We start from the raw sequence: 15,676 nt of genomic DNA on the forward strand, positions 1-15,676 counted from the left end.
CTGAATCCTTTTCTTGCATCATTTCCCTGGAGCGCTCCAGGAGCTCTCCACCTGTACAATACATCACAGCGCTGTACTGTACATTTGGCGTTGTGTTTTGTCACAGCTACAGTAAACAGATGTTAGCAGAATTCCACTATGACCGGTGAATATTAAACCTACCACACTTTAAAACTGTAGAATTTTCTCATTTCAGTGAAATTAGATGGTTTATTGTCAACAGACTGCTTTGAACCTGTTTACAACATATGAGCAGGGTTTGTAATGTGTCCATTACAGGCAGCAAAGCACCTATTCACCGTGATTAATTTATTGTTGGCATGTCTGAGCTGACATATCAACTTCTGGCCACTGTTGACTACAAATCATGACTAAAAAGCATGCATGGATGCCACCGCCAGCTTAATGTCCTGATGTACCCACTGGAGAAAGCTGCTAACAGCAGACTGCCATTGCTCCTATTCAGTCTATGCTTTATCAGTGATTTGAGTCCAATTATTATTTCTGGACGGGCAGAAGTGTGCTTCCTCTTCAAACAAGCAAATCTGTGGAACATGAGGCTTCGTATTTCATGTGAGGTGAACCGTAGTCTTCAGCTGAGATGGCAGACTTGGTCCTCTGGCTGGCTAAGATTGAGTTAATGCTTTAAGACATGTGTATTTGTGGATATTTACAAATCTCAGTTCCACGGGACACACCACCTCTTTTCACTATGACTTGCAGTTGGATTGATGTCTCGGCCACATTACGGCGGAAGATTTGGAGACCCAATTAGCAGGGCTTTCATTGCATCAGCTTGAGTGAGCCGAAAGGAGCACTGCCGCTGCGAGTAATCATGCCGTCACTAGTCATCCTGTCAGCCCGTCCTGAGTGCAACATCTGTAGCATGTCTGCCTCTGACAGGACCACTGCTGAAGTGTGAATTACCGGGAAAGAGAAAGAGATCCTCTAAATTAGATCAGCCAAGCATATGGGCGTACAGGTAAACAGATCCTCCTTGCGGAACCGATACTCATTAAGTCCCTGTGTTAACATCTCACAAGGGGTAATTGCACATGGTACTTAAGTCTAAATGGACAGTTATATGACGATCCATCACATTCATTCTTGTGCTCCTTCCTCTCCCTGGCTCTCGGTCAACGCCACAGTAGCTGCTTAGAGTGAAATGCACACTTTGTAATTGCACTGTCTGACAAAATTAGCATTTGACCAAGTCATTTAATTGTACAAATCAAAGATGGTTTTCACAGGCAAATTGAAAATTAATTATTCTATTATGGATACAAAGTGGAGAGCATGCACTTGATGTGTTTTCATTTATTCCTACCTGAATGGAGACATCACTGTAGGAGCCTCCGATGACCCCAGAGATAGCCAGAGGGACGTCGTCGTGGATGGCGTACGAGCCATCGGGGCAGGTGTACTCGCTGTCGTCCACTTTGGTGAGGGAGGCCCTGACAAACTCTAGAGACTGCTCTAGAGCGTAGGTGTCCTTAGAGCATGTGTCCAGTATATGAGCTCCCAGTCTGATCCCAGGAAGGATGCGCTCATCCTTGTTGATTTCATCTAATGCCAGCAGCATGGCCTCCAGTCTCTGGATCCCTCTCTGAGCATTGATCTTCCCGCAGTCCTCGACCCCCTCACCTTTCTGGTGGACAGGGAACAGACCACCAATCATCAAATCTCCGTCCAGTGTGATCTCCCTCTTGGAGTCCGTGTTGTAACCCACCACAGGCAAACCCTGGGGTGCCTGGGCAAAGAGAGACACACATAAGCACAGCAGGCTGAGGTGGGACAGCCAGAGGGGTCGGGGCACAGGGCGCACCCCCAACTCAGGGGATTTCCCCAATGACATATCCCTGGGCAAAACAAGGTCACTGTCCTGCCTTTGGTTTCTGGTCAGCGTCTGGTCAGTTTTTTGATGATGGCAGCACTGAAGAAAAGAACAGAAAGGCGCAGCAGCACCACCAGATCTCAAAGCAGCAGTGTTTTTATTCTGACAGAGGCCATTTCCAGCATCACTGCCATCCTCGCTGTCCTTCTCTTCTTCAGAGCGTTTGTAGATTACAGCCTGCAGATCAAACAGAGAGAAATTCAGTCACAGCTTTTGAGCTGAAGTACAATGACCCTATTGTCTCACAGACATCGTGGCTGCCAGGGACAGACTCATCCAGTGGAAATATTTGACATCATCTCTACGAGTTGGTAAATATTTGCATCCTTTGATGCTTATTGATGGTAGATGTGACAAGCAAGACAGAAAAAAACAAAGACTGTTCATTTGTTAACTGCTACCACATTTGCTACCACTCAGCTGGAGAAAATTCATCACAAGGATGAGCTTACTTTGACAAGGCATTTCTTCAATTAGTTTTACAGGCATTATAAAATGTTTCTGTTATGCAGATGGGATATTAGAGGACGTACTTGCAGGATATAATTGTGAAATATTCAGCTAATAATGTGTTGGCAGAAGCACAAGGACAGAGTTCCCCATTAGAGCAGAGTTCACTGAGGACAACACAAACATCCTCTAAATGGTTTTCCCGTGTTTTCTAGCAGCACACGGTCAATCCCTCATTATGAGAGGCCTCATTTAGAGAGAGTGCGTGTTGTATTTTGAGACTCTCTTCCTCCTCTCCCTCTGTTTCATTGTCTGTGTGACCTCGTGTTACTTTCCTTCTAAGGCAGATGATTGTACATCTCTTTTATAGTCACATGTGCACATGCTCCTATACACCGAAAGTCTGCAGAGATAACAAATCATGTCCCCAAGGAACATTTTGTCAAATCACATTAACTACTCGCACAGTCTTACAAGAACGCAATTTATGCACGACGAAAGAGAAAAATCCACATGCAAATAAAAGGAGATGAAGTACGAAGATCTATTTGAAGCATCACTTTGTTGCCAACAGATTGAATTAGTGTGCTTTTATCTACAGCTAGATAAACACATTCATTTGATCCGAAGTCTGCAATGTGATACATTGTTTATTTTCAATACAACATGAGGTGAAGCTCTAAATTAAGGTGAGAATTTATCTTCCTAGCTTAAAAAAAAGTGTTATTAAGACAAATGTGACCCACGCTGAGAACAACTGAACATTTGGGGTTTGCGTTGTATGAAAAACACTGCAACTTCAATTTTGGTGTTAAAGTCTGGCCTTGAGTTCTAAAGCTGATTGCTAATAATACACAAATTCTCTGGCAGGTCAGAGGCTTCTTAGAGGCGCAAGAAAGAATAAATACCTGCAACTTCTGTGCTCTCAAGTTCCTGCAAAATATAATTGACAACAGATAGCTTTTTTTTTTTTTTTTGCAGCACTGTGCTAAAACAACTGCTAATATAAGTAGTGAAGCATTTTGTAAAATGATTTCATCCAGAGGGTTAAAATGGATAATCAATGCGAACTTCACATCCATTTGTTAAATAAGAAGCTACAGTCAACAGGTGATTCGCTTATCTTAGCACAGAGATTGAAAATGCGAAAATAGTTAGTTGGGCTTTGACCAAAAGTAACAAAATCAGACTTTCAGTGCTTCTAAAGCTTAATATGTTACACACTGGTGTATTTGTATAAAAACCTTAGATTCTGTTCCAGTCTAACCAGCTGCTGAATGTAGCTTAATATACAGCATAACAGAAAGATATGAGTGTGGTATTGATCTTCTCAGCCGTTCGCAACATGAAAGAAAAAAAATGTACTTCATAAAATGTCAAACTGTTTGATATATATGGAATAAAAATACTGTGCTAAACCATGTCTCAGTTTAATATGACACATAAGTTAAAGCTGATCTGGTGCATATTTCAGACCAAGTGTACGCACAGTTCTTGAGCCAGGTGTGGGCGATATGATGAGGTGATCTGATAGTAAAACATTGTTTAAGGCGTTTGGCAAGTTTCCTTGACAGTATTTAGTGGTGCCTTTATTTTCTAAATTCTAAACAGCTCTCTTTTTCTTTTTATTTACCATATAGCCATTGTTTACCTTTTAATTGACTCCTCATCTCTGAAGTACTTTGTGAAGTCCGTTTCAATACAATACCAATACCAATATTGTACAATACCGTACAATAAAAAGAAACAAGAAAAGCACTTGGAGAGCACAGCACTCCAAGGCTGCCCAGTCTTTGTATTATTTCTCAACGGCTGAAATCTTGAACAAAGCCGCGTTAGAAATAACAGCACCATAGAATGTGACCATTTGATATAGACGCACCCATAAACAAAATGACCTTGCGCAGAGCACAGGCGTGTGTTCTGCATGTCCACGTGACGTACGGATACTTGATCACGTGACCTAAATATGTAGCGGGCGGTGGGAATCAACGGGACTCAGAAACACCCCCACAATTTAATCAATTGTTCCTTGTATAATTTCGGATGGATAAGTCCCGATAAGTCCACAACAGTCGATTTATAGTAGGATTGCCATCATGTGATCATCAGAAGGCAGCTGATGTAGTGTTGTCATAGTTACAGCTATGCCGCTATCTCACAATGATACAGAAACAGAAACAGATCTGTGGATCCAGACTGTACGCCGCATCGTTGCAAAAATCTAATCAATTGGTCTGTGTGTCATTTCTGACCTGAATATGTAGGAGCGAGGAAATGTCATGACTGGATTTGTTGCACAGGTGGTATCCTATCACAGTTCCACGCTGGAATTCAATGAGCTCCTGAGAGCAACCCATTCTTTCACAAATGCTTGGAAAAGCAGTCTGCATGCCCAGGTGCTTGATTTTATACACCTGTGGAAGTGATTGGAACACCTGATTCTGATTATTTGGATGGGTGAGCGAACTTCTTTCAGTGCTCTTTATGGTCTTCAACATCCAGTTTCATGAAAGTATGCATAGATGTGTCTGTGTGTGTCAGCATAGTAGTGCCATTTGATGGTGTTTATCTTGTACTAGTCTGGTTTTACTTTGCACAAAACATTTTACGAATATAGAGATTAAACTATTTTCAGTCATGAGGTAGTTTTAATTTGCTCCTCTCCCCATCAACGCTCTGATGAGTCCTCCACCTGTACTCAGGTAGTGTGTGTGCACGTGTTTTGGAGAAGTGGTTTTGGACGGAGCCCTGACAGGATGGTGTGGGGTTTTCAAAACCCAGCCTACTTCTGCATACTCGATAGATGCTGGCCTCCGCTATTGACTGACACACCGTATAATGGTTTAAAGTGAAAAGAAATGTGACAAATGATGAAAGATTAATGGTTCAGGTGCTATTAATGGCCACAGCTGTGCATTACATAATGGCAGTTGATGGAGAGCTTTACCGATGCAACAAATGTGCAATGAGCTGGCAAGTGTCAATATGCAAACAGATGCTTAAAGGCGTTTTAACATCCATTTATGACAAACTGAGGGAATAGAAATGGGTCTTATGCATGCTCACCTAGTTCTACAGTGGATCAGATTTACAAAACAGAACCAGGCGTACTTGAGGCTTTATAAATCTGCTGAAAAGAATGTGCATGCATGTTTCTGTCTTTGTGCGTACACAGAGTTAATCTGCTCTGAGTTTTATGCCTCTGGTCCCTGGTGTCGGTCCCCACAAATCCCAGAGGCTTAATTAAGCAGAGTGTTGAGTGTTGGAGAAGTTTATCCGAGTAAATTATTGAGCCAGAATGATCTGTCTCCTATCCATTGTCTCAACAAGTCAAGTAGTCTGACAAGCAATAATTAACTGTATTGATGAGCGATAATGAAAACAGAGCAGGGAGATATTGCTACTCATAATTCTTTCTTGCCGTTTCAAAATACTGACTTACCTATTGAAACAACATAAAGCTCTCAACAGGAGTCAGACTGCAGACCACATTCTTTGGGGTTTTTCTCTGTCTTTCTCTCTCTGTCCTCTCTCTCTCTTTCCCTGTTGTTTCCATGGAAACTTGCCAGTACATGGAGAGGGTGAAGAGAAAGTAGAAGACAGACCAGGACAAGTGGGCCAGTCTGATCATGCATGGTGCCTGGTCTTGTGGGAGAACTGGGAAGCCTGCAATGTGAACTGACCAAACTGATCAGATTCCAGCCAAAGCTTTTCATGTTCTGCTGTTGAAACAGAGGCCCATATTAAACAAGAACGTGTCCCTTTTAAATCACCCAACGTGTTTCGTTGTTGCTTTAATGTTTTATTCTTTCATAGATTATTTATCTTAGCTGTTCAGCAATTTTTTGGTAAGCGATTGCAAACTGAGTGATTCTTCTGGTGAAAACACAACCATCTTGAATAAGAAATAAGATGTGACATGTAGAATTAAATTTAAGCAACTGTCAGTGAAACTTTAAAGGTCCTTTTTCTTCCGCTCAATAAAACTGCGTGGATGTCAGACTTTTACATTTGGCCCTTCAGCCGCTTGTCAACAAGTTAACTGCAATAGCCTGCATGTGTGAGCAAAGTCATTGCTATTTTCTGTGCATCCAAAGGACAACGACCGCGTACAACAAAAAGGTTTTCATGTTTGGGGAGCGTTCCGGCTGCAGTGTGGCTCTACAGCACGTGAAACATCGCCACACAAGTCATTACTGCCCAAATGGCACAACAATGCTGTATGTCCAAGCTGTAGGCTGACTGAATGTATTTATTTTGAATAGAATTCTGCAGTGAAAAAAAAATGTTGGCCACAGCACTGGTAAAGCACTTAAGCGCTCAATCTCAAGAGAGAGTGGTGACAAAAGGATTTCTGGCTGACACATTGTCAGTCTCCTCCTCGGTCCTGCATTCCCACAGGAGGCCTCCATCTAACCAGTGGACTCCATTTCTTCGCCTTTGTTCACCACACTCCGCTGTCCAACCTATTATGATGGCAGACAGAGTCTTTTTAGAAATGCTATCTTGAAATATTCTGTCAGGGTAAAGGATGGTCATCTCCACGGCAGCAGGCCAAATATATTTATATGTACAAGCATATACCTACTGTTGGAGACTTCATTTAACTTCAGGTTGATATTCAGGAACTTATTTGCTTTATCAGCGTTTTCTCAGACCTGGATTAGAATATTTATGCAACTCTCATGCTTGTCCAGTAAATATTAAGTCACCAACAACACATTATGACTTTGGGTTTTCTCTAACCATTGAAGATTCTGGTTTAATAGCTGCTGAGTGTTACTGTTTACTGTGAGTTATGTACCAGATCAGTATAATGTAAGACTAAAATACTGTGTATATGCATAAATGACAGATGCTAAGAGCAATATTTACACTTTAGATGTAATATCCCACCCAGGATTCTGTCTACACGTTGACTTCAAAGAGAAACTATGCCTCTCATTTTTTCTCTCTCCTCCTATCCAGCCATCTCTGTTTCCCTCCTCACCAGATGGCCTTTTTAATTCAACAGCCTGCCAGCCTCTTACACACTTCAAACCAGACTGTGTGAAGGAATGGGAGGAGTGGATGGGGGCTGAAAAAAGTACAAGAAAAGATAGCAGATGTGAGAGGGCAGAGGTGAGAAAAAAACTGCAAAAAGTGGCGTGGATGGCAGTGTGGGCAGCAGCGAACGAGGTGCACGGGCGCGGTTTGAGGAAGATGCTATCCAGGCTGATTTTTTTCATGACACTCATTGGCCCCAGGAGTGGAGAGCGGCATTAATATGGTAATATCCCCCCAGGCGCTTGCAAGCACTGAGGAGTGGAGGTCATCTGCTGTATACGCAGCCCTGAGCAGGTTGGACATCCCCAGTGGAATGGCTTGGAGTCCTGCTAAGAGGAAGCAAAGGTAATGGAAGTCAGGCTTCCCTAAAATCACATTTCCAGCTGACAAAGAGAATGGCCCCGGGTGGGGGAAGACTGGAGATGGTCTGTTAATGGGAAAGAAGGTTCCAGAAGGAATACACGTGCACCGACATATTACCGTGCACAAACAATGACTGAGGCTCAAGCTGGAAGCACCTGTGATAAATGAAACTCTGCGATAGTCTGATGTTGAATATTTGATTTAATTTCTTGACAGTGTTTTCTCAGTTATCTTTCTCAGATCTGAATTACTTGGTCGAAGACAAATCTTGATGTAGCCTAAATTTATGTGCCCCTGTACCTTCTTTGTCAAACAAAATCGCATTAATTAAGCTTCATTTTGATGAACACAGATAATGTCGCCTGCGTTGAGTCAATCCCTCATTAAGCATTCTGCTGCCAGAAATATTCACCAGTGCACTGAAATGGATGGATAATAATCTGTAGCTTAAAATACTCCCAACCAAATGCAGTATTTACTCTTATTTGACCAGTGTTTGATTAAAACAACAGATTTTTAAAGATTTATTCACGAAAGAATGGGCATGGAGCTGCAAGTCACAGATTAAGGGTTGAGATGTGGGTTTTTCATGGGACTTGTTGACTGTAAGAAAAATAATAAATAGCTCCAACTTTATTTTTTTCATTGTAAGTTATTTTGCAGAGTCCATAACTTACAGCCAGACTAGAGCATGCAAAAATGTTTGTGCTGCGACTTGTGATTATGTTCATTAAATGAAGCAACAAAGAAGAAAAGCTGTTTAAATTCTAGAGGCAGAATTTATTTTGTTTATTTTTTTTTGTATTTCTGCCAGATTTGTTTCTGATAAGGAAAAATTACAACAAGAAAAAGCTCATGAGCAGGGGTCAGTTGTTGTTTTTCATTCTGATGTTTCTCCTATACTTGCTCTACAGCTGCCTTAAGTTTTTCTTTTTTTCTTTTTTGTTTAGAATCAGCCTCCCAACATGAGCTGCATCAATCCATCAGGGTACCTCATGAGTATGTGTGCATGATGTGTTGACATTTGAAAGGTGCATGTGTAGTCTTTTCTGTGAGCCTTTGCTACCTGTGGTTTCCCATAACACCGTTCTCTGCCTGCATTCACTAGATGTCTTTGCAGAAGCATAATTGCAGCTTAAAACTTTGTATTCCTCGCCCTTAAAAGGATTGAGATGAATAATTTCATCTAATACCCTGGAAGTCTTGGATTTATTAGGTTTTCCATGTATGTAAACTTCATAATTAGTAATACTGTAGAGTCTTAACCTTAACATTTTATCTTGTTAAATAAATTCATAACAGTAATCTCTGAGCACTAAGTCCCAACAGATGTTGTTTTAAATGTGCTACAGACACGACTGTGGCTTGACTTGACTAAATACACAGAAAACTAACAGACTGGTTTCTCTTTGCAAAGGCACACATTTAACATATACCGTGTTTTGGGACTTCGCATTAGGTTTCTTTCCATTTAGATGAATATAAACTCAACTACAGGAGATACTAGTTTTAGTTTCTCTAATCTGACATACACACGTGGACAAAATTGTTGGTACCCCTCAGTTAAAGAAGGAAAAACCCACAATTCTCACTGAAATCACTTGAAAGTCACAAAAGTAACAATAAATAAAAATTTATTGAAAATTAAATAATCAAAATCAGCCATCACTTTTGAATTGTTGATTAACATAATTATTTAAAAAAACAAACTAATGAAATAGGGCTGGACAAAAATGATGGTACCCATAACTTAATATTTTGTTGCACAACCTTTTGAGGCAATCACTGCAATTAAACGATTTCTGTATTTGTCAATGAGCGTTCTGCAGCTGTCAACAGGTATTTTGGCCCACTCCTCATGAGCAAACAGCTCCAGTTGTCTCAGGTTTGATGGGTGTCTTCTCCAAATGGCATGTTTCAGCTCCTTCCACATATGTTCAATGGGATTCAGATCTGGGCTCATAGAAGGCCACTTTAGAATAGTCCAACGCTTTTCTCTCAGCCATTCTTGGGTGTTTTTGGCTGTGTGTTTTGGATCGTTGTCCTGTTGGAAGACCCATGACCTGCGACTGAGACCAAGCTTTCTGACACCTGGCAGCACATTTCTGTCCAGAATGCCTTGATAGTCTTCAGATTTCGTCGTACCTTGCACACTTTCAAGACACCCTGTGCCAGATGCAGCAAAGCAGCCCCAAAACATTACTGAGCCTCCTCCATGTTTCACCGTAGGGACAGTGTTCTTTTCTTCGTATGCTTGGTTTTTGAGTCTATGAACATAGAGTTGATGTGCCTTACCAAAAAGCTCCAGTTTGGTCTCATCTGTCCAAAAGACATTCTCCCAGAAGCTTTGTGGCTTGTCAACATGCATTTTTGCAAATTCCAGTCTCGCTTTTTTGTGAGTTTTTTTCAGCAGTGGTGTCCTCCTTGGTCGTCTCCCATGAAGTCCACTTTGGCTCAAACGACGACGAATGGTGCGATCTGACACTGATGTACCTTGGCCTTGGAGTTCACCTTTAATTTCTTTGGAGGTTGCTCTGGGCTCTTTGGATACAATTCCAACGATCCATCTCTTCAATTTGTCATCAATTTTCCTCTTGCGGCCACGTCCAGGGAGGTTGGCTACTGTCCCGTGGGTCTTGAACTTCTGAATAATATGAGCCACTGTTGTCACAGGAACTTCAAGCTGTTTAGAGATGGTCTTATAGCCTTTACCTTTAAGATGTTTGTCTATCATTTTTTTTCGGATGTCCTGGGACAATTCTCTCCTTCGCTTTCTGTTGTCCATGTTCAGTGTGGTACACACCTTTTCACCAAACAGCAGGGTGACTACTTGTCTCCCTTTAAATAGGCAGACTGACTGATTATGAGTTTGGAAACACCTGTGATGTCAATTAAATGACACACCTGAGTTAATCATGTCACTCTGGTCAAATAGTTTTCAATCTTTTATAGAGGTACCATCATTTTTGTCCAGGCCTGTTTCATTAGTTTGTTTTTTTAAATAATTATGTTAATCAACAATTCAAAAGTAATGGCTGTTTTTGATTATTTAATTTTCAATAAATTTTTATTTATTGTTACTTTTGTGAGTTTCAAGTGATTTCAGTGAGAATTGTGGGTTTTTCCTTCTTTAACTGAGGGGTACCAACAATTTTGTCCACGTGTGTATGCTGTGTATTTTAAGCTATGAGAGATTCTTCATATTTGTGATCAAACATTTACATTGCAATTATCTTCTGAGAGGTTTTCTATCTATAATTTACATTTTTCTAAGCAGTCAGCACCATGGCTGAGCATTTTCACCCTTAAACTGAAGTTCACCAGTGACAGTTTTAAAGTCACAGATTCAGACTTTTTATTTTATACGTACCAAGCAAAGGAACTAATCCTATCCCAATCCATGCTTGCAGACAAATTTTTGTTCTTGACAATCAGTCAAAAATGTATGACTGAATTACTTTAATAATAAACTTTGTCATTGTGTAACACTGAGTAGCTGGCAGCTCGAGCTGCAGAGACTGATAGGTGGTGGGTGAAGATAAAGGAGGGAAATCCATACATTGATAGGAGTTACAGTTACACTTATGCCATTTTAAGACATAGAGGGATTATTATGGAAAAAAAAACTTTGTAAATACACCCGCCACCCCCTGTCAAAAGTTTTAGGACACTGTCTCATTCAAATAAAGTAGAACCTGTCTTACAGCTTTTGACAGGGGGTGTATTTCATCATATGGATGTGATCAGGGCAGGACTCTGATGATACATGTAAAGTTTCAGGCAGATTGAAGCATGTTCAGGGCATTTACACAGCACTTGAAATTTCATGGAGAAGGATCAAAATTCCAGAGGCCGCCACAGACGCGCCCTTTGACTTTGGAAAAAGATTTTAATAACTTTGGATCATTAAGGCCTCCTGTATGTACTGGCCGAATTTGAGGTGAATTGGAGTTTCCCCCTAGGAGGAGTTCACTCTAGAAAAAAATGAAAAATGGGCAAAATCTGACATTCAACGCAAAACAGCTCACTTTCTGTTGGGTTTGGAATGTGGCTGTCACTGACTTTTTTTCAGCCTGATGTGCTGCATATGTGTACCAAATTTGGTAGATACACCCCCTGTCAAAAGTTGTAGGACAGGTTCTACTTTATTTGAATGAGAAAGTGTCCTAAAATTTTGACAGGGGGTGCATGTAACTTTGATAGATGTGTTTTAGAGTTAGTGGCCAGAGAGGGACTTTAAAATTCAGATAAAATTGACATTATTTATGCAATCAAACAGTGACACATAAGATATTTATAGGAAATGCTGTACGGATTATTTCTGAACAGCACTAAAGAAGCAATCACGTATTTGGATCCAGTTCAATTAATGTTGCTGGAAGGACTGACTGGATCAATAATTACCGGTGTTACATCATTAAAATAATGAAATGTCTACCACAATTACAATCGCTGACCTTTTCTGATAAGGTCGTTTCTAAAACTAGCAATTAAAGAGTGAGCCAGACTTTGAAGTTTGAATATGAGCGGAGGAATATTTCAAGGCATTCTTAGGCAGCAGCTGCTGCAATTAAGAAGGCATGAATCAATTCAGAGACGTCTGCATGACTGAAACACGCTGCATTAAAAGTGCACAGTCGCGTGCTTACATCCAGTTTGAAGCAGCCTCCACACGGAAAACCAAGCCCATATTCATTTCCTGATAATCACACAATCCCCCTATTTCTGTGCATGCTTATATGACTCTGTTTAACAAACTGCTCGCCCATCTTTCAGCCTGACAGTGCCGCACCTCCCCCTCATCCATCTCCTCACTCCACCTGTGAAGGGGGAATCCCTCGCTTGTGTTCAGCGGTCCCTTTGCTTCCCAGGAGCCCCATTCTGCCTTCCTCATCAAACATTCATCCACTCTCTTTGTCTCTCGGAGATCATTACTGCCAGGCCTATGATTGGCCTGATCATGGTGATGGATGTATGGCGCTTTTGTTTCAGAGGTTTTTATTGTAGCTTTGCATTATTCACCGTCACACCACCACACTGTTAAAAGAATGTGGCCTGAAATGCCAAGATTTTTTTTAAAGATATCATTAGAAGTGCTGCTCCTGGACCAGGAATTCATATTAGTGAAGGAATCTCAGTTAGATTGTTTCACATGAGAAGGAATAAGAACTCACACTTATCATCATTTATATAACCGGGAATGAGCGCAATCAGGACTGCTGCAATTTCTCTTCATTTAGTTTGGGAGTTTCATTGCAGTCAGACTAAGTTGTGATATTTTTAGGAGGGAAACTCCTCTACAAGATTACACAGTGGTAATCTTCTTTTCAGAGGGTCATTGTGTTCCCTTCTAGGTTTTCCATTTTACTTTCACTCGACTTTTTCCAGTAACTAACAAATCTGAGAGTCTGTGCGTCACCGTTTTTCTTGACTTGATTAAGAGACCTTTGGAAACAAATGTGTGCTTTTAAAAGTTGCTAAAAGCCTAGTATTGAATCCAGTAATGCTGACTAAATGAAGAACAAATCATCATTTAAGTTTGTGTGTTTGCTGCGTGAGTGCTGTGTCATCCAACACAACTGTGAGTAGTCTGCTAACAAACCAGACGAACCTACAAATGCCATCAGATTATGATTCAGACATTACTAAATCCTAATTGTTGTACTGAAGCACACAAGATCACACTTTTTCTACTTTGTGCCAACAGTGCAGACAGAAATACTGAAATCTTGCATGTGATCTAACGCACATTGTTCCATAACATACTAATTATTGATCTAACCAGTAGAAAACAGGTGATTGTATTTTCTGCAGCACGTAGATCCAGATAAAAAAGTTACCAGCTTTATGATTCAACAACAGCAAGAAAGATATGGGGACATTTACTTATACGTATAAAACTTATACATAGAGCAGCTTTACTCAAACAGTATCTGGGAAATGCAGTGCAAAAGCTCCACCACAATAATCAGAATCAAATCAGGACCTTAAACTGGATATTTTAATGGAGTGGTGCCCAATATGGGCTGCACAGGGTTAGCACTGTCACCTTGCAGCTAGAAGATCCCCGGTTCGCAGCTTGGGTTTGAGATCTTTGTGCATGGAGTTTGCATGTTCTCCCTGTGCATGCGTGGGCTTTCTCTGGTTACTCTATGTGTAGCCCTGTGATAGACTGGTGACCTGTCCAGGGTGTCCTCTGGTCAGCTGGGAGAGACTCCAGCCCCCTGCAACCCTAATGAGGATTAATCAGGTGTCTAGATGATTGATGGGTGGATGGATGGGACCCCCACCAGAGGTCACAAGATGAATAGCAAATTCCAAGTTTACTGCCAAAATGGGAATTTAAACAACAACATTTTGGACAACATTTCTGATTTTCTCTAATTTTTGTTTCTTTCTAATGAAATATGGTAAATTTATTCTCTAAAATAAAACAATCTGAGCGATAGAAATCTCTCGACTGCGCTGTTCACAATTTATAGACAACTTATGAAAAACGGTTTACAACATTCTGCCGCTGTATAATAGGGTATCATAGTCAAATCAAGGTTGGGGACCATCACTTTAAATGCCTCCTCTGGTGAAAGTCAAGTGTTTTATCTTGTTTACATGGGTTTTTTTGTACGCCAGAGGACATATCATTAGTAAAAGAAGCAGTCAGCGCCATGGCTGAGGATTTCCACCTTGAAACTGTGGTATAGCCATGATAGTCCCAAAAACATGGATTCAGATTTGCAAGTTTTCATACGCAACAAATTTAAGGCACCAATCCTGTTCACTTGCAGGGTGAGACTTGATTCTTGGTTCTAAATAAAAATAGTCCTACCATTCAAAAATACATGGCTGAATTACTCGCTATTGTGCAAAATAGAGCAGTTTGACAGTGTTTGAGTTGTAGGTGAGCTAGTGTGCTCGAGTTCATTGAATGGTGAAGGGGTGGTGGGGAAACAGACAGAGACTGCATAGATTCACATATTCTACAGGAGTCAGCAGTGTTGTGCTACATTTGAGCTATTTCAAGGCAGGAAATGATTGTTTCATGGAAATTACTTCTAAATATATAATTTTCATGAACAGAGAGGAAATTTTTCGAGGTTGAATCACTCACCGGAGAGAGTTTATTGCTTTAATATTCAATCTCAATGCACTAATCAGTCATGATGTTTGGATGGCTAACGCTCTCTCTCATCAGAAACTCAGCTGCCAGCACTTTCTTTCAACGGTAAATTAGCAGCATGAGAGGCAGAGAGAGGTCAGTCGGTCTGACCCTTCTCCTCCACCGACTATTTGAACAAGCGGACTGTCTTTGTGAACTTGGGCATCTGCTAAACAGAGATGAAAACTAAACATCCTCACAGATGTGAAGTGAAAAAAAATGCTTTTCCACTGAGTGCTACTAATCCACTTTAAAGTCAGGATTCATTGTAGCACGAGTTGGAAGTGGAAGCAATCAACAGCAATTCATTAATGCTCACAATGGAAATTATTGGTGCAGCTGACCTAGAAGTCACCTATAGGAGCGCCTCACACATACACAAAGTCACTGCAGCAGTTCATTTTGATCTGAGAATCATGCGCAGATCATTTATTAACTGGAAGCTTCTCTATGCTTTCACTTGAGTAAGGCCACGCTTAAATATTTCTACTTGAGAGGAAATCTGCTGAAGGTGCGATGCTTTTTTCAGCTTAATGTGTTTTTATCCGTGCTTTTAGCAGGACTGCATCATCAAGGAATGGGAGGCTGATTTTTCATATTTGCATCATGATACACTGAAATAGAAGCAGAAGTTCAATTTACATGAAATATACCGGCAATATAGCAATAAACTGCATTGAAGCTATTTCCATTCATTGTGTGCAGCGTAAATTATTGCTGTTTTATGTCTCATTCTATCTGTCACCACGTGCAAAAGAGACACA

At 40.8% G+C, this 15,676-nt stretch overlaps 1 protein-coding gene across 1 annotated transcript in view; it reads right to left on the reverse strand.

Annotated features, from left to right (window-relative positions):
• grm2a (glutamate receptor, metabotropic 2a) overlaps positions 1–15,676 on the reverse strand; it is a 37,034-nt gene that overhangs the window by 18,653 nt on the left and 2,705 nt on the right. Inside the window, exon 3 of the mRNA XM_022192225.2 lies at positions 1,328–2,071. Within this exon, the coding sequence (XP_022047917.1) occupies positions 1,328–1,855 (528 nt within the window). The 5' untranslated portion in view covers positions 1,856–2,071. The remainder of the gene's footprint in view (positions 1–1,327; positions 2,072–15,676) is intronic.

The sequence above is a fragment of the Acanthochromis polyacanthus genome, chromosome 5 (assembly GCF_021347895.1).
Source record: "Acanthochromis polyacanthus isolate Apoly-LR-REF ecotype Palm Island chromosome 5, KAUST_Apoly_ChrSc, whole genome shotgun sequence".
NCBI lineage: Eukaryota > Metazoa > Chordata > Actinopteri > Pomacentridae > Acanthochromis > Acanthochromis polyacanthus.